Here is a 23,959-nt window from a genome sequence, read left to right as displayed (position 1 = left end):
AATTTTAAAATAGTTATGGAGAGGGACAAAATTGGTCCACAGGTTCAAGGTCCAAACTGGGGTGAGGTGAATTTTGATGGAGTTAGACAGGAACTTGCAGGGATTGTTTGGAGTAGTTTATTTGCAGGCAAAGGAACCTCTGGCAAGTGGGAGGTGTGTAGAAGTGAGAAAGCGAGAGTTCAAGGTCTATATGTTCCTGTGAGAGTGAAGGGCTAGATTGGTAGGAACAGGGAACTCTGGATGACGAGAGGTATTGAGGCTTTGACCAGATAAAAGGAGGAGGCATGTCTCAGGTGCAGGCAGCTGGGATCAAGGAAATCTCTGAAGGTATAAAGGGATACAGGAGCTTACTGAAAAAAAGGATACCAGAATGGCAAAAGGTAGCCTTGCCTGAGGAGATTTGGGAGAGTCCAAAGCAGTTCTTCGATTATTTTAAAGGAGAAAGAATAACGAGAGAGAGAATAGGACCCCTTAAGGACCAAAGTGGACATGTATGTGTAGAATCGCAGGAGATGGGTGAGATCCTCAATGAACATTTCACCTCTGTGTTTACCGTGGAGAAAGACATGAAGACTTGGGAACTTCCTGAAGTTCCCGGTGATATCTTGGGGACAGTGCCTATTACAGTAGATGAGGTATTGGATGTATTAGAATATGAAGGTAGATTAATCTCCTAATCCTGACCAGATATATCCAAGAAAACTGCAAGAGGCTAGAGAAGAAATTGCGGGGGCCCTGGCTGATATTTTTGCAAAAACGTTAGTCACAGGTGAGGGTAACTCCCGGAAGACTGGAAGGGAGTGAATATTGGGCCCTTATTCGACAAGGGTCGCAAAGAAAAACGTGGGAATTATAGACCAGTAAATTTAATATCAGTGGTGAGAAGATTTTGAGGGATAAGATATACATGCATTTGGAAAGACAGGGTTTGATTAGGAGCAGTCAGCATGGCTTTGTGAGTGGAGGGAGTGCCTCACACATTCGTTCGAGTTCTTTGATGAAGTGACCAGGAAGGTTGACAAGAGCAGGGTGGTAGATGTAGTCTATATAGAACATAGAACATAGAACATAGAAGAATACAGCGCAGTACAGGCCCTTCGGCCCTCGATGTTGCGCCGATCCAAGCCCACCTAACCTACACTAACCCACTATCCTCCATATACCTATCCAATGCCCGCTTAAATACCCATAAAGAGGGAGAGTCCACTACTGCTACTGGCAGGGCATTCCATGAGCTTACGACTTGCTGAGTGAAGAACCTACCCCTAACATCAGTCCTATATCTACCCCCCCCCTTAATTTAAAGCTATGCCCCCTTGTAATAGCTGACTCCATACGTGGAAAAAGGTTCTCATGGTCAACCCTATCTAACCCCCTAATCATCTTGTACACCTCTATCAAATCACCCCTAAACCTTCTTTTCTCCAATGAAAACAGCCCCAAGTGCCTCAGCCTTTCCTCATACGATCTTCCGACCATACCAGGCAACAGCCTGGTAAACCTCCTCTGCACCCGTTCCAGTGCCTCCACATCCTTCCTATAGTACGGCGACCAAAACTGCACACAATATTCCAGATGCGGCCGCACCAGAGTCTTATACAACTGCAACATGACCTCAGGACTCCGGAACTCAATTCCTCTATCAATAAAAGCCAGTACGCCATATGCCTTCTTCACTGCACTATTTACCTGGGTGGCAACTTTCAGAGATCTGTGTACATGGACACCAAGATCCCTCTGCTCTTCCACACTACCAAGTAGTCTACCATTAGCCCAGTAATCCATCTTTTTATTACTCTTACCAAAGTGAATCACTTCACACTTAGCTACATTGAACTCTGATAAGGTTCCACACGATAGGCTGCTCTGGAAGGTTAGATCACATGGAATCCAGGAGGAGCTGACAAATTGGATACACAGTTGGCTTGATGGTAGGAAGCAGAGGGTATCAGTGGAAGGATGTTTGTCAGACCAGGGGCCTGTGACCAGTGGAATGCCTCAGGTTGGTGCTGGGCCCATTACTGTTTGCTGTCGAAATCAATGATTTGGGTGAGACTGTACAAGGGCATAATGAATAAGATGCTGATCACACTAAAACAGGCAGGATCGGGGACAGTGAGGAAGGTTCTCAGTAATTGCAGCAGGGCCTTGATCAGCTGCTGAAGTGGGCTGAGAAATGACAAATGCAGTTTAGAACATAGAACATTCCAGCGCAGCACAGGCCCTTCGGCCCTCGATGTTGTACCAACCTGTGGAACCAATCTGAAGCCCATCTAACCTACACTGTTCCATTCTCAACCACGTGTCTATCCAATGACCATTTAAATGCCCTTAAAGTTGGCAACTCCACTACTGCTGCAGGCTGTGCGTTCCACACCCCTACTACTCTCTGACATCTGTCCTATATCTATCACCCCTCAATTTAAAGCTATAGAACATAGAAAAGTACAGCACAGAACAGGCCCTTTGGCCCACGATGTTGTGCCGAGGTTTAATCCTAATGTAAAATATAGTAAATTAACCTACGCACCCCTCAACTCACTGCTATCCATGTACACGTCCAGCAGTCGCTTAAATGTCCCCAATGACTCTGCTTCCACCACCACAGCTGGCAACGCATTCCATACATTCACAACTCTCTGCGTAAAGAACCTTCCTCTGACGTCTCCTTTATACCTTCCTCCTAATATCTCCAAACTATGACTCCTCATACCAGTCAATCCTGCCCTGGGGACAATGCCCCCTCATGCTCACCATCACCATCTGAGGAGAAAGACTCTCCCTGTCCACCCTATCGAACCCTCTGATTATCTTATATATCTCTATTAAGTCACCTCTCAACCTTCTCTCTAATGAAAACAGCCTCAAGTCCCTCAGCCTTTCCTCATAAGACCTTCCCTCTATACCAGGCAACATCCTGGTAAATCTCCTCTGAACCCTTTCCAAAGCTTCCACATCCTTCCTATAACACGGTGACCAGAACTGTACACAATACTCCAATTTTAGCCACACCAGAGTTTTGTACAGCTGCAGCATGACCTCGTGGCTCTGAAACTCAATCCCTCTACCAATAAAAGCCATCACACCATATGCCTTCTGAACAACCCTATCAACCTGGGTGGCAACGTTCAAGGATCTGTGTACCTGGACACTGAGATCTCTCTGCTCATCTACACTCCCAACAATCTTACCATTAGCCCAGTACTCTGCATTCCTGTTACTCCGACCAAAGTAAATCACCTCACACTTGTCCGCATTAAACTGCAAATGCCACCTCTCAGCCCGGCTCTGCAGCTTATCTGTGTCTCTCTGTAACCTACAACATCCTTTATCACTGTCCAAACCTCCATCGACCTTTGTGTCATCCACAAATTTACTAACCCATCCTTCCACGCCCTCATCCAGGTCATTTATAAAAATGACAAACATCAGTGGCCCCAAAACAGATCCTTGCGGTACACCATTAGGAACTGAACTCCAGGATGAACATTTCCCATCAACCACCACCCTCTGTCTTCTTTCAGCTAGCCAATGTTTGATCCAAACTGCTCAATCACCCTCAATCCCATGCCTCAGTATTTTGTATAACAGTCTACCGTGGGGAACCTTATCAAACACCTTACTGAAATCCATATACACCACATCAACAGCTTTACCCTCATCCACCTGTTTGGTCACCTTCTCGAAGAATTCAATAAGGTTTGTGAGGCACGACTGACCCTTTACAAAACCATGTTGACTATCCCTAATCAACTTATTCCTATCTCTTATAATCCTTTCCAACACTTTACCCACAATCGAAGTCAGGCTCACTGGTCTATAGTTACCAGTGATTGAACAAGGGGACAACATTTGATATCCTCCAGTCTTCTGGCACTATTCCTGTCGACAATGACGACATAAAGATCGAAGCCAAAGGCTCTGCAATCTTCTCCCTGACTTCCCAAAGAATCCAAGGATAAGTCCCATCCGGCACAGGGATTTATCTATTTTTACACTTTCCAGTATTGCTTAACACCTCCACCTTGTGAACCTCAATCCCCTCTAGTCTACTAGCCTGTATCTCAGTATTCTCCTCGACAACAAATAATACTCATTTAATGCTTCCCCCATCTCCTCTGACTCCATGCACAACTTCCCACAATGTCCCACTTCTCTCCTTGATTGGCTGTAATCTTTCTCTGGTCATTCCTTTATTCCTGATATACATTGAGAAAGCTTTAGGCTTTTCCTGGATCCTACCATTTCTCATGTCCCCTCCTGGCTCTTCTTAGTTCTCTCTTTAGGTATTTCCTGGTTAACTTATAACCCTCAAGCGCCCTAACTGAGCCGTGACATCTCATCCTAACATGAACCTTCTTCTTCCCCTTGACAAGAGATTCAACTTCTTTAGTAAACCCTGGCTCCCTCTCTCGACCAGGACATATTTAGCAAGGACACGCAGTAGCTGGGTCCTAATTTTATATAGATAAGTGTGAAGTCTTACATTTTGCAAAGTCAAATCAAGGCAGGAGTTTCATGGTGGACGGTAGGGCGTTAAGGAGTGTAGTGGAACAGAGGAATCTTGGAGTTCAGGTGCACAGTTCTCTGAAAGTGGAGTCACAGGTAGACAGGGCAATGAAGGAGAGTTTTGGCACACTGGCCTTCATCAGTCAGGGCATTGAATATAGAAGTTAGCAAGTTATACAGGACGCTGATGAGGTCATATTTAGAGTACTGTGTTCAGTTTTGGTCACCTTGGAACAGGAAGGATGTTATTAAACTGGGAAGCGTGCAGAATAAATTTACAAGAATGTTGCCTGGACTCTATGGTCCAGGGAGAGGTTGAACAAGCTAGAACTCTTTTTTTAAGAGCGTAGGAGACTGAGGTGGTGGGGAACTTATAGAGGTGTATAAAATCACAAGAGCTGAAAATGTGTTGCTGGAAAAGCGCAGCAGGTCAGGCAGCATCCAAGGAGCAGGAGAATCGACGTTTTGGGCATAAACCCTTCTTCAGGAATGAGGAGGGTGTGCCAAGCAGGCCAAGATAAAAGGTAGGGAGGAGGGTTGGTCAGGAAGAAGATTGCAGGTTAGGAAGGTGGTGCTGAGTTCGAGGGTTGGGACTGAGACAAGGTGGGGGGAGGGGAAATGAGGAAACTGGAGAAATCTGAGTTCATCCCTTGTGGTTGGAGGGTTCCCAGGCGGAAGATGAGGCGCTCTTCCTCCAACCGTCGTGTTGCTATGGTCTGGTGATGGAGGAGTCCAAGGACCTGCATGTCTTTGGTGGAGTGGGAGGGGGAGTTGAAGTGTTGAGCTACGGGGCGGTTGGGTTGGTTGGTCCGCGTGTCCCAGAGGTCCCTCCTCCCTACCTTTTATCTTAGCCTGCTGGACACACTCTCCTCATTCCTGAAGAAGGGCTGATGCCCGAAACGTCGATTCTCCTGCTCCTTGGATGCTGCCTGACCTGCTGCGCTTTTCCAGCAACACATTTTCAGCTCGGATCTCCAGCATCTGCAGTCCTCACTTACTCCTATAAAATCATGAGAGGCATGAAAAGAGTGAATGCACTCAGTCTTTTTCCCCAGGGTTGGGGAATCGAGGACTAGAGGGCATCAGTTTAAGGTTAGAGGGGAAAGAATAAAAGGGAACCTGAGGAGCAACATTTTTACACTGAGGGTAGCATAAATATGGAATGAGCTGCCAGCTGAAGTGGTTGAGGAGGTTACATTAACAACACTTAAAAGGCTTTCAGATAGAAAAGGATTAGAAGGATATGGGCCAAGTGCAGGGAAATGGGGTTAGTGTGGATGGACATTTTGGTCAGTATGGACCAGTTTGGGCCAAAGAGCCTGTCTCGGTGCTGTAGGACTCTACCCTGAGGACCTGCTGCAGAGGTGTCCTGGAGCTGGGGTGACTGACCCTCCACCGACTGGGTCTTTGTGAATGTGGTGTCAGACATGGTCCCCTCCAGATGGTCAGCCTGTCTCAGGTTGTGTTTGTCTAATGGCTCTGAACCTGGAGCACCTCATCCTGGCTGTGATCTCAAATCCCAGCGGGAATCGAGTGAAGCCTAACGCCTGTCTTGCTCACTCTTATTGATCTTGGTGTTTTTTTTTAAAGGGGCCTTTGCCAGTGTTTCCAACATGTTCAGTTTCTGGGCAGATACCAGTTGTGCCCAGTACCAGGAGCTGCCCCAGACAGCAGTACCTAGAGACAGTCCGTCTGAAGAACCAGCCTCAGCACTCAACACAAAACACTGGACTGAGATTAACACACAGCTGCAGCTGATCCAAAACCAGTTAAACAGGTGTCTCTGTGTGGGTGGGTGTCTTTGAGTGAGTGTGTGTGTGTCTGTGTGTCTGTGTGTATGTGAGTGTGTAGGTGTCTGTGTGAGAGAGAGTGTTTGTATTTGTGTGTGAGTAAGTGAGAGAGACTGTGGGAGAGATAGAGTGTTTGCGTGTGTGTATGTGTGTGTGGGTGTGGGTGTGGAGATGTGTGGAGGTGTGGGTGTGTGTGTGGGTCTGTCGGTGTGTGTGTATGTGTCTGTGTGTGTGGAGGTGTGGGTGTGTGTGTGGGTCTGTCAGTGTCTGTGTGTTTACGTATGTGTGTTTGAGAGAGTCTCTGTGTGTGAGTCTATGTGTGAGAGGCTGTGTGTGTGTGTCTGTGTTTGTTTGTGAGTGTGAGAGACAGAGTGTTTGTGTATGTGTGTGAGAATTTGTATTTGTGTGTGTCAATGTGTGTGTGTGTGTGTGTATGTGTGTTTGAGAGAGAGAGTCTCTGTGAATGTGTGAGTGAGAGAGAGTCTGTGTGTGCACACGCGCGTGTGTGTAAGTGAGAGAGTCTATGTGTGTGCACGCGTGTGTGTGTGTGAATGAGAGAGTCTGTGTGTGCGCACGCGTGTGTCTGTGAATGAGAGAGAGTCTGTGTGTGCGCACGTGTGTGAGTGAGAGAGAGTCTGTGTGTGCGCACGTTGTGTGAGTGAGAGAGAGTCTGTGTGTGCACACGCGCGTGTGTGTGAGTGAGAGTCTGTGTGTGCGCATGCGTGTGTGTGTGTGAGAGAGAGTATGTGTGTGCGTGTGTGAGAGAGAGTCTGTGCGCACGCGTGTGTGTGTGTAAGTGAGAGAGAGTCTGTGTGTGAGCACGCGCGTGTGTGTGTAAGTGAGAGAGAGTCTGTGTGTGAGCACGCGTGTATGTGTGTGAGTGAGAGAGAGAGTCTGTGTGAGTGTGTGTGTGTGTTAGTGAGTGTGTGTGTTTGCAAGTGTGTGTGAGTGTCTGTGTGTTTGAGTGTGTGTCTCTCTGTGTCTGTGTGTCTGAGTGTGTCTGCGTGAGTGTATGTGAGTTTGTGTGAGAGTGTGTTTGTGAGTGTGTGTGCGTGTCTGTGTGAGTGAGTGTATGTGTGAGTCAGTGTGTTTGAGTGTGTGTGTGTGAGTGTATGTGTGAGTTTGTGTGTGTCTGTGTCTGTGTGAGTGTGTGTGTGCTTGTGTGTGTGTATGTGTCTGTGTATGAGTTTGTGTGTGAGAGTGTGAGTGCGTGTGCATTTGTGTGTGTTTGTGTGTGTGTGTGTGAGTGAGTGTGTGTGTGTGTCTGTGTGTGTGTGTGTGTCTGTGTGTGTGTGTTTGTGTCTGTGTGTGAGTGTGTGTGTGTGTGTGAGAGTGTATGTGTGTTTCTGTGTGTGTCGGTGTCTGTGTGTGTGTCTGTGTGAGTGTGTGTGTGTGAGAGTGTATGTGTGTTTCTGTGTGTGTGAGTGTATGTGTGTTTCTGTGTGTGTCGGTGTCTGTGTGAGTGTATGTGTGTGAGTTTGTGTGTGTGTGTGTTTCTGTGTCTGTGTCTGTGTGAGTGTGTGTGAGTGTCTGTGTATGAGTGTGTGTGTGTGCCTGTATGTGAGAGTGTGTGTCTGTGTGTGTGTGTATGAGTGTGAGTGAGTGTGTGTGTGTTTGTGTGTGTGTGTCTGTGAGTAAGTGAGTGTTTGTGTGAGAGTGTGTGTGTTTCTGTGTCTGTGTGAGTGTGTGAGTGCCTGTGTGTGTATGAGTGTGTGTGAGTGTGTTTGTGTGTGCCTGTGTGTGGGAGTGTGTGTGTCTGTGTGTGTGTCTGTGTCTGTGTGTCTGTGTGTGTGTGTGTTTGTGTGTGTGTGAGTGTGTTTGTTTGTGTGTGTGTGTATGTGTGTGTTTGAGAGTGAGTGTGTGTGTGAGTTTGTGTGTGTGTGAGTGTGTGTCTGTGTGTATCTGTGTGTGAGAGTTTGTGTGTGAGTGTCTGTGTGAGTGTGTGTTTGTGTGAGTGTGTGCGTGTGAGTGAGTGTGTGTGTGTGAGAGAGAGTTTATGTTTGTGTGTTTCTGTGTCTGTATGTGTGTGTTTGTGTGAGTGTGTGTGCATGTGCGCCTGTGTGTGAGAGTGTGTGTGTCTGTGCGTGAGTGAGTGAGTGTGTGTGTGTTTGTGTGTGTGTGTCTGTGTGTGAGTTTGTGTGTGAGAGTGTGAGTGCGTGTGCATTTGTGTGTGTGAGTGTGTGTGAGAGTGAGTGTGTGTGTCTGTGTGTGACTTTGTGTCTGTGTGTGTGAGTTTGTGTGTGTGTGTTTCTGTGTCTGTGTGAGTGTGTGTGTGTGTTTCTGTGTCTGTGTGAGTGTGTGTGTGTGTTTCTGTGTCTGTATGAGTTTGTGTGTGTGTCTGTGTCTGAGAGTGTGGGAGTGTGTGTGTGTGTTTCTATGTGTGTGTTTCTGTGTCTGTGTGTGTGCGCGAGTGTGTGTTTCTGTGTCTGTGTGAGTTTGTGTGTGTGTCTGTGTCTGAGAGTGTGGGAGTGTGTGTGTGTGTTTCTATGTGTGTGTTTCTGTGTCTGTGTGTGTGCGCGAGTGTGTGTGTCTGTGTGTGAGTGTGTGTATGTGTGTCTGTGTGAGTGTATGTGAGTTTGTGTGTGTGAGTCAGTGTGTGTGTGAGTGAGTGTATATGTGAGTCAGTGTGTGTGTGAGTGAGTGAGTGTATGTGTGAGTTTGTGTGTGTGTATCTGTGTGAGTGTGTGTGAGTTTGTGTGTGTGAGTGAGTGTATATGTGAGTCAGTGTGTGTGTGTGTTAGTGAGTTTATGTGTGAGTTTGTGTGTGTGTGTCTGTGTGAGTGTGTGTATGTGTGTGAGAGTGTGTGTGTGTCTGTGTATGAGTTTGTGCGTGAGAGTGTGAGTGCGTGTGCATTTGTGAGTGTGTGTGTGTGTGTGTCTGTGTGTGTGTGTGTGTGTTTCTGTGTCTGTGTGTGAGTGTGTGTGTGTTTGTGTGAGTGAGTGTGTGTGTCTGTGCCAGTGTGTGTGTGTGTGGGTGTATGTGAGTGTATGTGTGTTTCTGTGTGTGTGTCGGTGTCTGTGTGTGTATGTGTGTCTGTGTGAGTTTGTGTGTGTGTTTCTGTGTCTGTGTGAGTGTCTGTGTGTGAGAGTGTGGGAGTGTGTGTGGGTCTGTGTGAGTGTGTGTCTGTGTGTGTGAGTGAGTGTGTTTGTGTGAGTGTGTGTTTATGTGTGTGTGTGAGAGTGAGTGTGTGTGTCTGTGAGTGAGTGTATGTGTGATTTTGTGTGTGTGTCTGTTTGTGTGAGTGTGTCTGTATCTGTGTGTGAGAGAGTGTGTGTGTCAGTTTGTGTGTATGTGTTTGTGTGAGTGAGTGTGTGTATCTGTGTGTGAGAGTTTGTGTGTGTGTGTTTGTGTGTCTGTATGTGTGTGTTTGTGTGAATGTGTGTGCGTGTGTGTCTGTGTGTGAGAGTGTGAGTGTCTGTGTTTGTGTGTGTGTGTGTTTCTGTGTCTCTGTGAGAGTGTGTGTCTGTGAGTTTGTGTGTATGTGTGTCAGTGTCTGTTTGCGTGTGTGCGTGTCTGAGTGTGTGTGTGTGTGAGTTTGTGTTTGTTTGTGTGTGTGTTTCTGTGTGAGTGTGTGGCAGTGTGTGTGTGAGTTTGTGTGTATGCGTGTGAGTGTCTGTGTGAGTGTGTGTGTCTGTGTCTGTGTGGGAGTGTGAGTGTGTGTGTGTCTGTGTGTGTGTACGTGTGTGTGTCTGTGTGTGTGTGTGTGTGTTTCTGTGTCTGTGTGAGTGTATGTGAGTTTGTGTGTGAGTGTATGTGAGTGAGTGTATGTGTGGGTCAGTGTGTTTGAGTGTGTGAGTGTGTGTGAGTGAGTGAGTGTGTGTGTGTCTGTGTGAGTGTGTTTGTGTGAGTGTGTGTCTGTGTGTATCTGTGTGTGAGTGCCTATGTGAGTGTGTGTGTGTGAGTGAGTGTGTGTGTCTATGTGTGTGTGTGTGTGAGTTTGTGTGTGTGTTTCTGTGTTTGTGTATTTCTGTGTCTGTATGCGTGTGTTTGTGTGTGTGCGCGCGTGTGAGTGTGTGAGTGTGCAGGTGTATGTGGGAGTGTGTTTCTGTGTGTGTGTGTGTGTGATTGTGTGTGTGTTTCTGTGTCTGTGTGTGTGTGTTTCTGTGTCTGTGTGTGTGTGTGTTTCTGTGTCTGTATGAGTGTGTATGTGTTTCTGTGTCTGTATGAGTGTGTATGTGTTTCTGTGTGTGAGTTTGTGTGTATGTGTGTGAGTGTCTGTGTGAGTGTCTGAATGTGTGTGTCTGTGTGTGTGAATGTGTGTGTGTGTCTGTGTGTTTGTATGAGTGAGTGTGTGTGTGTGTCTGTGTGAGTGTGTGTGTGTATCTGTCTGTGTCTGTGTGAGAGTGTGGGTGTGTGTGTGTGTTTTTATGTGTGTGTGTTTCTGTGTCTGTGTGAGTGTGTGTGAGTTTGTGTTTGTGTACGTGTGTGTGTATATGTGTGTGAGAGAGTGTGTGTGTCTGTGTATGAGTTTGTGTGTGAGAGTGTGAGTGCGTGTGCATTTGTGTGTGTGAGAGTGAGTGTGTGTGTGTCTGTGTGTGACTTTGTGTCTGTGTGAGTTTCTGTGTCTGTGTGTGTGTGTGTGTCTGTGTGTGAATGAGTGTGTGTGTGTGTGTCTGTGTCTGTGGGTGTATGTGGGAGTGTGTGTGTGTGTGTGTTTGTGAGTGTATGTGTGTTTCTGTGTGTGTGTGTGTCGGTGTCTATGTGTGTGTGTCTGTGTGAGAGTATGTGTGTGAGTTTGTGTGTGTGTTTCTGTGTCTGTGTGAGTGTGTCTGTGTCTGTATGAGTGTGTGTGTGTGCATGTGAGTTTGTGTGTATCTGTGTGTGTGTTTGTGCGAGTGTGTGTGTCTGTGTGAGTTTGTGTGTGTGTGTTTCTGTATGTGTGTATGTGTGTGAGTGTCTGTATGAGTGTGTGTGTGTGAGTGTGTGTGTGAATGTGTCTGTGTGTGTGTTTCTGTGTCTGTGTGAGTGTATGTGAGTTTGTGTGTGTGTTTGTGTGAGTGTGTGTGTGTGAGTGATTGAGTTTCTGTGTGAGTGTGTGTGTGTGTATGTGTGTGAGAGAGTGTGTGTGTGTCTGTATATGAGTTTGTGTGTGAGAGTGTGAGTGCGTGTGCATTTGTGTGTGTGAGTGTGTGTGAGAGTGAGTGTGTGTGTCTGTGTGTGACTTTGTGTCTGTGTGTGTGAGTTTGTGTGTGTGTGTGTTTCTGTGTCTGTGTGAGTGTGTGTGTGTGTTTCTGTGTCTGTGTGAGTTTGTGTGTGTGTCTGTGCCAGAGAGTGTGGGAGTGTGTGTGTTTGTTTATATGTGTGTGTTTCTGTGTCTGTGTCTGTGTGTGTGCGAGTGTGTGTGAGTGTGTGTATGTGTGTCTGTGTGAGTGTATGTGAGTTTGTGTGAGTGAGTGTATATGTGAGTCAGTGTGTGTGTGAATGAGTGAGTGTATGTGTGAGTTTGTGTGTGTGTGTCTGTGTGAGTGTGTGTATGTGTGTGAGAGTGTGTGTGTGTCTGTGTATGAGTTTGTGCATGAGAGTGTGAGTGCGTGTGCATTTGTGAGTGTGTGTGTCTGTGTGTGTGAGAGTGTGTGTGTGTGTTTCTGTGTCTGTATGTGAGTGTGTGTGTGTTTGTGTGAGTGAGTGTGTGTGTCTGTGCCAGTGTGTGTGTGTGTCTGGGTGTGTGTGTGTGTGTGTGTGTGTGTCTGTGTGAGTTTCTGTGTGTGTTTCTGTGTCTGTGTTTCTGTGTCTGTGTGAGTGTCTGTGTGTGTGAGTGTGGGAGTGTGTGTGGGTGTGTGTGAGTGAGTGTGTTTGTGTGAGTGTGTGTATGTGTGTGTGTGAGAGTGAGTGTGTGCGTCTGTGAGTGAGTGTATGTGTGATTTTGTGTGTGTGTGTGTCTGTTTGTGTGAGTGTGTCTGTATCTGTGTGTGAGAGAGTGTGTGTGTCAGTTTGTGTGTATGTGTTTGTGTGAGTGAGTGTGTGTATCTGTGTGTGAGAGTTTGTGTGTGTGTGTTTGTGTGTTTCTGTGTCTGTATGTGTGTGTTTGTGTGAATGTGTGTGCGTGTGTGTCTGTGTGTGAGAGTGTGTGTGTCTGTGTTTGTGTGTGTGTGTGTTTCTGTGTCTCTGTGAGTGTGTGTGTCTGTGAGTTTGTGTGTGTGTGTCAGTGTCTGTTTGCGTGTGTGCGTGTCTGAGTGTGTGTGTGTGAGTTTGTGTTTGTGTGTGTGTTTCTGTGTGAGTGTGTGGCAGTGTGTGTGTGAGTTTGTGTGTATGCGTGTGAGTGTCTGTATGAGTGTGTATGTCTGTGTATGTGTGAGTGTCTGTGTGTGAGTGTGTGTGTGAATGTGTCTGTGTGTGTGTTTCTGTGTCTGTGTGTGTGTCTGTGTGAGTGTATGTGAGTTTGTGTGTGTGTTTGTGTGAGTGTGTGTGTGAGTGATTGAGTGTATGTGTGAGTGTGTGTGTGTGTATCTGTGTGTGTATGTGTGTGAGACAGTGTGTGTGTGTCTGTATATGAGTTTGTGTGTGAGAGTGTGAGTGCGTGTGCATTTGTGTGTGTGAGTGTGTGTGAGAGTGAGTGTGTGTGTCTGTGTGTGACTTTGTGTCTGTGTGTGTGAGTTTGTGTGTGTGTGTGTTTCTGTGTCTGTGTGAGTGTGTGTGTGTGTTTCTGTGTCTGTATGAGTTTGTGTGTGTGTCTGTGTCTGAGAGTGTGGGAGTGTGTGTGTGTGTTTCTATGTGTGTGTTTCTGTGTCTGTGTGTGTGCGCGAGTGTGTGTTTCTGTGTCTGTGTGAGTTTGTGTGTGTGTCTGTGTCTGAGAGTGTGGGAGTGTGTGTGTGTGTTTCTATGTGTGTGTTTCTGTGTCTGTGTGTGTGCGCGAGTGTGTGTGTCTGTGTGTGAGTGTGTGTATGTGTGTCTGTGTGAGTGTATGTGAGTTTGTGTGTGTGAGTCAGTGTGTGTGTGAGTGAGTGTATATGTGAGTCAGTGTGTGTGTGAGTGAGTGAGTGTATGTGTGAGTTTGTGTGTGTGTATCTGTGTGAGTGTGTGTGAGTTTGTGTGTGTGAGTGAGTGTATATGTGAGTCAGTGTGTGTGTGTGTGAGTGAGTTTGTGTGTGTGTGTCTGTGTGAGTGTGTATGTGTGTGAGAGTGTGTGTGTGTCTGTGTATGAGTTTGTGCGTGAGAGTGTGAGTGCGTGTGCATTTGTGAGTGTGTGTGTCTGTGTGTGTGAGAGTGTGTGTGTGTGTTTCTGTGTCTGTGTGTGAGTGTGTGTGTGTTTGTGTGAGTGAGTGTGTGTGTCTGTGCCAGTGTGTGTGTGTGTGGGTGTATGTGAGTGTATGTGTGTTTCTGTGTGTGTGTCGGTGTCTGTGTGTGTATGTGTGTCTGTGTGAGTTTGTGTGTGTGTTTCTGTGTCTGTGTGAGTATCTGTGTGTGAGAGTGTGGGAGTGTGTGTGGGTCTGTGTGAGTGTGTGTCTGTGTGTGTGAGTGAGTGTGTTTGTGTGAGTGTGTGTATGTGTGTGTGTGAGAGTGAGTGTGTGTGTCTGTGCCTGAGAGTGTGGGAGTGTGTGTGTGTGTTTATATGTGTGTGTTTCTGTGTCTGTGTCTGTGTGTGTGCGAGTGTGTGTGTCTGTGTGTGAGTGTGTGTATGTGTGTCTGTGTGAGTGTATGTGAGTTTGTGTGTGTGAGTGAGTGTATATGTGAGTCAGTGTGTGTGTGAGTGAGTGAGTGTATGTGTGAGTTTGTGTGTGTGTGTCTGTGTGAGTGTGTGTATGTGTGTGAGAGTGTGTGTGTGTCTGTGTATGAGTTTGTGCGTGAGAGTGTGAGTGCGTGTGCATTTGTGAGTGTGTGTGTCTGTGTGTGTGAGAGTGTGTGTGTGTGTTTCTGTGTCTGTGTGTGAGTGTGTGTGTGTTTGTGTGAGTGAGTGTGTGTGTCTGTGCCAGTGTGTGTGTGTGTCTGGGTGTGTGTGTCTGTGTGTGTGTGTCTGTGTGTGTGGTTGTATGTGAGTGTATGTGTGTTTCTGTGTGTGTGTGTGTGTGTGTGTCGGTGTCTGTGTGTGTGTGTGTGTCTGTGTGAGTTTGTGTGTGTGTTTCTGTGTCTGTGTGAGTGTGTCTGTGTGAGTGTCTGTGTGTGTGAGTGTGGGAGTGTGTGTGGGTGTGTGTGAGTGAGTGTGTTTGTGTGAGTGTGTGTATGTGTGTGTGAGAGAGTGAGTGTGTGTGTCTGTGAGTGAGTGTATGTGTGATTTTGTGTATGTGTGTGTCTGTTTGTGTGAGTGTGTCTGTATCTGTGTGTGAGAGAGTGTGTGTGTCAGTTTGTGTGTATGTGTTTGTGTGAGTGAGTGTGTGTATCTGTGTGTGAGAGTTTGTGTGTGAGAGTTTGTGTGTGTGTGTTTGTGTGTCTGTATGTGTGTGTTTGTGTGAATGTGTGTGCGTGTGTGTCTGTGTGTGAGAGTGTGTGTGTCTGTGTTTGTGTGTGTGTGTGTTTCTGTGTCTCTGTGAGTGTGTGTGTCTGTGAGTTTGTGTGTGTGTGTCAGTGTCTGTTTGCGTGTGTGCGTGTCTGAGTGTGTGTGTGTGAGTTTGTGTTTGTGTGTGTGTTTCTGTGTGAGTGTGTGGCAGTGTGTGTGTGAGTTTGTGTGTATGCGTGTGAGTGTCTGTATGAGTGTGTATGTCTGTGTATGTGTGAGTGTCTGTGTGTGAGTGTGTGTGTGAATGTGTCTGTGTGTGTGTTTCTGTGTCTGTGTGTGTGTCTGTGTGAGTGTATGTGAGTTTGTGTGTGTGTTTGTGTGAGTGTGTGTGTGAGTGATTGAGTGTATGTGTGAGTGTGTGTGTGTGTATCTGTGTGTGTATGTGTGTGAGACAGTGTGTGTGTGTCTGTATATGAGTTTGTGTGTGAGAGTGTGAGTGCGTGTGCATTTGTGTGTGTGAGTGTGTGTGAGAGTGAGTGTGTGTGTCTGTGTGTGACTTTGTGTCTGTGTGTGTGAGTTTGTGTGTGTGTGTGTTTCTGTGTCTGTGTGAGTGTGTGTGTGTGTTTCTGTGTCTGTATGAGTTTGTGTGTGTGTCTGTGTCTGAGAGTGTGGGAGTGTGTGTGTGTGTTTCTATGTGTGTGTTTCTGTGTCTGTGTGTGTGCGCGAGTGTGTGTTTCTGTGTCTGTGTGAGTTTGTGTGTGTGTCTGTGTCTGAGAGTGTGGGAGTGTGTGTGTGTGTTTCTATGTGTGTGTTTCTGTGTCTGTGTGTGTGCGCGAGTGTGTGTGTCTGTGTGTGAGTGTGTGTATGTGTGTCTGTGTGAGTGTATGTGAGTTTGTGTGTGTGAGTCAGTGTTTGTGTGAGTGAGTGTATATGTGAGTCAGTGTGTGTGTGAGTGAGTGTATGTGTGAGTTTGTGTGTGTGTATCTGTGTGAGTGTGTGTGAGTTTGTGTGTGTGAGTGAGTGTATATGTGAGTCAGTGTGTGTGTGTGTTAGTGAGTTTATGTGTGAGTTTGTGTGTGTGTGTCTGTGTGAGTGTGTGTATGTGTGTGAGAGTGTGTGTGTGTCTGTGTATGAGTTTGTGCGTGAGAGTGTGAGTGCGTGTGCATTTGTGAGTGTGTGTGTCTGTGTGTGTGAGAGTGTGTGTGTGTGTGTGTTTCTGTGTCTGTGTGTGAGTGTGTGTGTGTTTGTGTGAGTGAGTGTGTGTGTCTGTGCCAGTGTGTGTGTGTGTCTGGGTGTGTGTGTGTGTGTGTGTGTGTGTGTGTGGGTGTATGTGAGTGTATGTGTGTTTCTGTGTGTGTGTCGGTGTCTGTGTGTGTATGTGTGTCTGTGTGAGTTTGTGTGTGTGTTTCTGTGTCTGTGTGAGTGTCTGTGTGTGAGAGTGTGGGAGTGTGTGTGGGTCTGTGTGAGTGTGTGTCTGTGTGTGTGAGTGAGTGTGTTTGTGTGAGTGTGTGTATGTGTGTGTGTGTGAGAGTGAGTGTGTGTGTCTGTGAGTGAGTGTATGTGTGATTTTGTGTGTGTGTCTGTTTGTGTGAGTGTGTCTGTATCTGTGTGTGAGAGAGTGTGTGTGTCAGTTTGTGTGTATGTGTTTGTGTGAGTGAGTGTGTGTATCTGTGTGTGAGAGTTTGTGTGTGTGTGTTTGTGTGTCTGTATGTGTGTGTTTGTGTGAATGTGTGTGCGTGTGTGTCTGTGTGTGAGAGTGTGAGTGTCTGTGTTTGTGTGTGTGTGTGTTTCTGTGTCTCTGTGAGAGTGTGTGTCTGTGAGTTTGTGTGTATGTGTGTCAGTGTCTGTTTGCGTGTGTGCGTGTCTGAGTGTGTGTGTGTGAGTTTGTGTTTGTTTGTGTGTGTGTTTCTGTGTGAGTGTGTGGCAGTGTGTGTGTGAGTTTGTGTGTATGCGTGTGAGTGTCTGTGTGAGTGTGTGTGTCTGTGTGTGGGAGTGAGTGAGTGTGTGTGTGTGTGAGTGAATGAGTGTGTGTGTCTGTGTCTGTGTGGGAGTGTGAGTGTGTGTGTGTCTGTGTGTGTGTGTGTGTTTCTGTGTCTGTGTGAGTGTATGTGAGTTTGTGTGTGAGTGTATGTGAGTGAGTGTATGTGTGGGTCAGTGTGTTTGAGTGTGTGAGTGTGTGTGAGTGAGTGAGTGTTTGTGTGTGTGTCTGTGTGAGTGTGTTTGTGTGAGTGTGTGTCTGTGTGTATCTGTGTGTGAGTGCCTATGTGAGTGTGTGTGTGTGAGTGAGTGTGTGTGTCTATGTGTGTGTGTGTGTGAGTTTGTGTGTGTGTTTCTGTGTTTGTGTATTTCTGTGTCTGTATGCGTGTGTTTGTGTGTGTGCGCGCGTGTGAGTGTGTGAGTGTGCAGGTGTATGTGGGAGTGTGTTTCTGTGTGTGTGTGTGTGTGATTGTGTGTCTGTGTGTGTGTGTGTTTCTGTGTCTGTGTGTGTGTTTCTGTGTCTGTATGAGTGTGTATGTGTTTCTGTGTGTGAGTTTGTGTGTATGTGTGTGAGTGTCTGTGTGTGTGTCTGTGTGTGTGAATGTGTGTGTGTGTCTGTGTGTTTGTATGAGTGAGTGTGTGTGTGTGTCTGTGTGAGTGTGTGTGTATCTGTCTGTGTCTGTGTGAGAGTGTGGGTGTGTGTGTGTGTTTTTATGTGTGTGTGTTTCTGTGTCTGTGTGAGTGTGTGTGAGTTTGTGTTTGTGTACGTGTGTGTGTATATGTGTGTGAGAGAGTGTGTGTGTCTGTGTATGAGTTTGTGTGTGAGAGTGTGAGTGCGTGTGCATTTGTGTGTGTGAGAGTGAGTGTGTGTGTGTCTGTGTGTGACTTTGTGTCTGTGTGAGTTTCTGTGTCTGTGTGTGTGTGTGTGTCTGTGTGTGAATGAGTGTGTGTGTGTGTGTCTGTGTCTGTGGGTGTATGTGGGAGTGTGTGTGTGTGTGTGTGTTTGTGAGTGTATGTGTGTTTCTGTGTGTGTGTGTGTCGGTGTCTATGTGTGTGTGTCTGTGTGAGAGTATGTGTGTGAGTTTGTGTGTGTGTTTCTGTGTCTGTGTGAGTGTGTCTGTGTCTGTATGAGTGTGTGTGTGTGCATGTGAGTTTGTGTGTATCTGTGTGTGTGTTTGTGCGAGTGTGTGTGTCTGTGTGAGTTTGTGTGTGTGTGTTTCTGTATGTGTGTATGTGTGTGAGTGTCTGTATGAGTGTGTGTGTGTGAGTGTGTGTGTGAATGTGTCTGTGTGTGTGTTTCTGTGTCTGTGTGAGTGTATGTGAGTTTGTGTGTGTGTTTGTGTGAGTGTGTGTGTGTGAGTGATTGAGTTTCTGTGTGAGTGTGTGTGTGTGTATGTGTGTGAGAGAGTGTGTGTGTGTCTGTATATGAGTTTGTGTGTGAGAGTGTGAGTGCGTGTGCATTTGTGTGTGTGAGTGTGTGTGAGAGTGAGTGTGTGTGTCTGTGTGTGACTTTGTGTCTGTGTGTGTGAGTTTGTGTGTGTGTGTGTTTCTGTGTCTGTGTGAGTGTGTGTGTGTGTTTCTGTGTCTGTGTGAGTTTGTGTGTGTGTCTGTGCCTGAGAGTGTGGGAGTGTGTGTGTTTGTTTATATGTGTGTGTTTCTGTGTCTGTGTCTGTGTGTGTGCGAGTGTGTGTGTGTGTGTATGTGTGTCTGTGTGAGTGTATGTGAGTTTGTGTGTGTGAGTGAGTGTATATGTGAGTCAGTTTGTGTGTGAATGAGTGAGTGTATGTGTGAGTTTGTGTGTGTGTGTCTGTGTGAGTGTGTGTATGTGTGTGAGAGTGTGTGTGTGTCTGTGTATGAGTTTGTGCATGAGAGTGTGAGTGCGTGTGCATTTGTGAGTGTGTGTGTCTGTGTGTGTGAGAGTGTGTGTGTGTGTTTCTGTGTCTGTATGTGAGTGTGTGTGTGTTTGTGTGAGTGAGTGTGTGTGTCTGTGCCAGTGTGTGTGTGTGTCTGGGTGTGTGTGTATGTGTGTGTGTGTGTGTGTGTGTGTCGGTGTCTGTGTGTGTGTGTGTGTCTGTGTGAGTTTCTGTGTGTGTTTCTGTGTCTGTGTGAGTGTGTCTGTGTGAGTGTCTGTGTGTGTGAGTGTGGGAGTGTGTATGTGTTTGTGTGAGTGAGTGTGTGTATCTGTGTGTGAGAGTTTGTGTGTGTGTGTTTGTGTGTTTCTGTGTCTGTATGTGTGTGTTTGTGTGAATGTGTGTGCGTGTGTGTCTGTGTGTGAGAGTGTGTGTGTCTGTGTTTGTGTGTGTGTGTGTTTCTGTGTCTCTGTGAGTGTGTGTGTCTGTGAGTTTGTGTGTGTGTGTCAGTGTCTGTTTGCGTGTGTGCGTGTCTGAGTGTGTGTGTGTGAGTTTGTGTTTGTGTGTGTGTTTCTGTGTGAGTGTGTGGCAGTGTGTGTGTGAGTTTGTGTGTATGCGTGTGAGTGTCTGTATGAGTGTGTATGTCTGTGTATGTGTGAGTGTGTGTGAGTGTGTGTGTGAATGTGTCTGTGTGTGTGTTTCTGTGTCTGTGTGTGTGTCTGTGTGAGTGTATGTGAGTTTGTGTGTGTGTTTGTGTGAGTGTGTGTGTGAGTGATTGAGTGTATGTGTGAGTGTGTGTGTGTATCTGTGTGAGAGAGTGTGTGTGTGTCTGTATATGAGTTTGTGTGTGAGAGTGTGAGTGCGTGTGCATTTGTGTGTGTGAGTGTGTGTGAGAGTGAGTGTGTGTGTCTGTGTGTGACTTTGTGTCTGTGTGTGTGAGTTTGTGTGTGTGTGTGTTTCTGTGTCTGTGTGAGTTTGTGTGTGTGTCTGTGTCTGAGAGTGTGGGAGTGTGTGTGTGTGTTTCTATGTGTGTGTTTCTGTGTCTGTGTGTGTGCGCGAGTGTGTGTTTCTGTGTCTGTGTGAGTTTGTGTGTGTGTCTGTGTCTGAGAGTGTGGGAGTGTGTGTGTGTGTTTCTATGTGTGTGTTTCTGTGTCTGTGTGTGTGCGCGAGTGTGTGTGTCTGTGTGTGAGTGTGTGTATGTGTGTCTGTGTGAGTGTATGTGAGTTTGTGTGTGTGAGTCAGTGTGTGTGTGAGTGAGTGTATATGTGAGTCAGTGTGTGTGTGAGTGAGTGAGTGTATGTGTGAGTTTGTGTGTGTGTATCTGTGTGAGTGTGTGTGAGTTTGTGTGTGTGAGTGAGTGTATATGTGAGTCAGTGTGTGTGTGTGTGAGTGAGTTTATGTGTGAGTTTGTGTGTGTGTGTCTGTGTGAGTGTGTGTATGTGTGTGAGAGTGTGTGTGTGTCTGTGTATGAGTTTGTGCGTGAGAGTGTGAGTGCGTGTGCATTTGTGAGTGTGTGTGTCTGTGTGTGTGAGAGTGTGTGTGTGTGTGTGTGTTTCTGTGTCTGTGTGTGAGTGTGTGTGTGTTTGTGTGAGTGAGTGTGTGTGTCTGTGCCAGTGTGTGTGTGTGTCTGGGTGTGTGTGTCTGTGTGTGTGTGTGTGTGTGGGTGTATGTGAGTGTATGTGTGTTTCTGTGTGTGTGTCGGTGTCTGTGTGTGTATGTGTGTCTGTGTGAGTTTGTGTGTGTGTTTCTGTGTCTGTGTGAGTGTCTGTGTGTGAGAGTGTGGGAGTGTGTGTGGGTCTGTGTGAGTGTGTGTCTGTGTGTGTGAGTGAGTGTGTTTGTGTGAGTGTGTGTATGTGTGTGTGTGAGAGTGAGTGTGTGTGTCTGTGCCTGAGAGTGTGGGAGTGTGTGTGTGTGTTTATATGTGTGTGTTTCTGTGTCTGTGTCTGTGTGTGTGCGAGTGTGTGTGTCTGTGTGTGAGTGTGTGTATGTGTGTCTGTGTGAGTGTATGTGAGTTTGTGTGTGTGAGTGAGTGTATATGTGAGTCAGTGTGTGTGTGAGTGAGTGAGTGTATGTGTGAGTTTGTGTGTGTGTGTCTGTGTGAGTGTGTGTATGTGTGTGAGAGTGTGTGTGTGTCTGTGTATGAGTTTGTGCGTGAGAGTGTGAGTGCGTGTGCATTTGTGAGTGTGTGTGAGAGTGTGTGTGTGTGTTTCTGTGTCTGTGTGTGAGTGTGTGTGTGTTTGTGTGAGTGAGTGTGTGTGTCTGTGCCAGTGTGTGTGTGTGTCTGGGTGTGTGTGTCTGTGTGTGTGTGTCTGTGTGTGTGGTTGTATGTGAGTGTATGTGTGTTTCTGTGTGTGTGTGTGTGTGTGTGTCGGTGTCTGTGTGTGTGTGTGTGTCTGTGTGAGTTTGTGTGTGTGTTTCTGTGTCTGTGTGAGTGTGTCTGTGTGAGTGTCTGTGTGTGGGAGTGTGTGTGGGTGTGTGTGAGTGAGTGTGTTTGTGTGAGTGTGTGTATGTGTGTGTGAGAGAGTGAGTGTGTGTGTCTGTGAGTGAGTGTATGTGTGATTTTGTGTGTGTGTGTGTCTGTTTGTGTGAGTGTGTCTGTATCTGTGTGTGAGAGAGTGTGTGTGTCAGTTTGTGTGTATGTGTTTGTGTGAGTGAGTGTGTGTATCTGTGTGTGAGAGTTTGTGTGTGAGAGTTTGTGTGTGTGTGTTTGTGTGTCTGTATGTGTGTGTTTGTGTGAATGTGTGTGCGTGTGTGTCTGTGTGTGAGAGTGTGTGTGTCTGTGTTTGTGTGTGTGTGTGTTTCTGTGTCTCTGTGAGAGTGTGTGTCTGTGTTTGTGTGTGTGTGTCAGTGTCTGTTTGCGTGTGTGCGTGTCTGAGTGTGTGTGTGTGAGTTTTTGTTTGTTTGTGTGTGTGTTTCTGTGTGAGTGTGTGGCAGTGTGTGTGTGAGTTTGTGTGTATGCGTGTGAGTGTCTGTATGAGTGTGTATGTCTGTGTATGTGTGAGTGTGTGTGTGTGAATGTGTCTGTGTGTGTGTTTCTGTGTCTGTGTGTGTGTCTGTGTGAGTGTATGTGAGTTTGTGTGTGTGTTTGTGTGAGTGTGTGTGTGTGAGTGATTGAGTGTATGTGTGAGTGTGTCTGTGTGTGTGTGTGTGTATCTGTGTGTGTATGTGTGTGAGAGAGTGTGTGTGTGTCTGTATATGAGTTTGTGTGTGAGAGTGTGAGTGCGTGTGCATTTGTGTGTGTGAGTGTGTGTGAGAGTGAGTGTGTGTGTCTGTGTGTGACTTTGTGTCTGTGTGTGTGAGTTTGTGTGTGTGTGTGTTTCTGTGTCTGTGTGAGTGTGTGTGTGTGTTTCTGTGTCTGTGTGAGTGTGTGTGTGTGTTTCTGTGTCTGTGTGAGTTTGTGTGTGTGTCTGTGCCTGAGAGTGTGGGAGTGTGTGTGTGTGTTTATATGTGTGTGTTTCTGTGTCTGTGTCTGTGTGTGTGCGAGTGTGTGTGTCTGTGTGTGAGTGTGTGTATGTGTGTCTGTGTGAGTGTATGTGAGTTTGTGTGTGTGAGTCAGTGTGTGTGTGAGTGAGTGTATATGTGAGTCACTGTGTGTGTGAGTGAGTTTATGTGTGAGTTTGTGTGTGTGTATCTGTGTGAGTGTGTGTATGTGTGTGAGAGTGTGTGTGTGTCTGTGTATGAGTTTGTGCGTGAGAGTGTGAGTGCGTGTGCATTTGTGAGTGTGTGTGTCTGTGTGTGTGAGAGTGTGTGTGTGTCTGTGTATGAGTTTGTGCGTGAGAGTGTGAGTGCGTGTGCATTTGTGAGTGTGAGTGCGTGTGCATTTGTGAGTGTGTGTGTGTGTGTTTCTGTGTCTGTGTGTGAGTGTGTGTGTGTTTGTGTGAGTGAGTGTGTGTGTCTGTGCCAGTGTGTGTGTGTGTCTGGGTGTGTGTGTCTGTGTGTGTGTGTGTGTGTGGGTGTATGTGAGTGTATGTGTGTTTCTGTGTGTGTGTCGGTGTCTGTGTGTGTGTGTGTGTCTGTGTGAGTTTGTGTGTGTGTTTCTGTGTCTGTGTGAGTGTCTGTGTGTGAGTGTGTGGGAGTGTGTGTGGGTCTGTGTGAGTGTGTGTCTGTGTGTGTGTGTGAGTGTGTGTATGTGTGTGTGTGAGAGTGAGTGTGTGTGTCTGTGAGTGAGTGTATGTGTGATTTTGTGTGTGTGTGTGTCTGTTTGTGTGAGTGTGTCTGTATCTGTGTGTGAGAGAGTGTGTGTGTCAGTTTGTGTGTCTGTATGTGTGTGTTTGTGTGAATGTGTGTGCGTGTGTGTCTGTGTGTGAGAGTGTGTGTGTCTGTGTTTGTGTGTGTGTGTGTTTCTGTGTCTCTGTGAGAGTGTGTGTCTGTGAGTTTGTGTGTGTGTGTCAGTGTCTGTTTGCGTGTGTGCGTGTCTGAGTGTGTGTGTGTGAGTTTGTGTTTGTTTGTATGTGTGTTTCTGTGTGAGTGTGTGGCAGTGTGTGTGTGAGTTTGTGTGTATGCGTGTGAGTGTCTGTGTGAGTGTGTGTGTCTGTGTGTGTGTGTCTGTGTGTGGGAGTGAGTGAGTGTGTGTGTGTGTGTGAGTGAATGAGTGTGTGTGTCTGTGTCTGTGTGAGAGTGTGGGAGTGTGAGTGTGTGTGTGTCTGTGTGTGTGTACGTGTGTGTGTCTGTGTGTGTGTGTGTGTTTCTGTGTCTGTGTGAGTGTATGTGAGTTTGTGTGTGAGTGTATGTGTGAGTCAGTGTGTTTGAGTGTGTGAGTGTGTGTGAGTGTGTGTGAGTGAGTGAGTGTTTGTGTGTGTGTGTGTCTGTGTCTGTGTGTGAGTTTGTGTGTGAGAGTGTGAGTTTGTGTGTGAGTGTGTGTTTGTGTCAGTGTGTGTGTATGTGTGTATGTGTGAGTATGCGTGTGAGAGTGAGTGTGTGTGTCTGTGTGTGAGTGGGAGTTTGTGTGTTTGTGTGTGTGTGTCTTTTTGTGAGAGTGTGTGTTTGTGTGTGTGTGCCAATGTGTGTGTGTGTGAGTGTGTCTGTGTGTGTGTGTGAGAGTGAGTGAGTGTGTTTGACTGTGTGAGTGTGTGTGTGTGAATGAGTGTGTATGAGTGAGTGAGTGTATGTGTGAGTGAGTGTGTTAGAGTGGATGAGTGAGTGAATGTATGTGTGTGTGTCTGCGAGCGTGTGTGTGTGTGTTTCTGTGTCTGTGTGTGTGTGCATGTGTGAGTTTGTGTGTGTGTCTGTGTGTGTGTGTTTGTGTCTGTGTGTGTGTTTCTGTGTCTGTGTGAGTGTGTGTGTGTGTGTCTGTGTGTGTGAGTGAGTGTATGTATGAGTGTGTGAGTATGTGTATGTGTGTGAGTTTTTGTGTATCTGTGTGTGTATGTGTGAGAGAGTGTGTGTTTGTGTGTGAGTGTGAGTGAGTGTATGTCTGTGTGCGAGTGAGTGTGTTGGAGTGGATGTGTGAGTGAGTGAGTGT

The 23,959-nt window shown here is 46.7% G+C and overlaps 1 protein-coding gene across 1 annotated transcript in view; it reads left to right on the top strand.

The window, feature by feature from the left end:
- The window catches only part of LOC140476716 (voltage-gated inwardly rectifying potassium channel KCNH2-like), an 89,393-nt gene that overhangs the window by 48,589 nt on the left and 16,845 nt on the right, over positions 1-23,959 (top strand). Inside the window, exon 9 of the mRNA XM_072569536.1 lies at positions 6,100-6,286. Within this exon, the coding sequence (XP_072425637.1) occupies positions 6,100-6,286 (187 nt within the window). The remainder of the gene's footprint in view (positions 1-6,099; positions 6,287-23,959) is intronic.

Source organism: Chiloscyllium punctatum, chromosome 5, assembly GCF_047496795.1.
Source record: "Chiloscyllium punctatum isolate Juve2018m chromosome 5, sChiPun1.3, whole genome shotgun sequence".
Taxonomy (NCBI): domain Eukaryota; kingdom Metazoa; phylum Chordata; class Chondrichthyes; order Orectolobiformes; family Hemiscylliidae; genus Chiloscyllium; species Chiloscyllium punctatum.
This window is presented reverse-complemented; position numbering and strand designations above follow the sequence as displayed.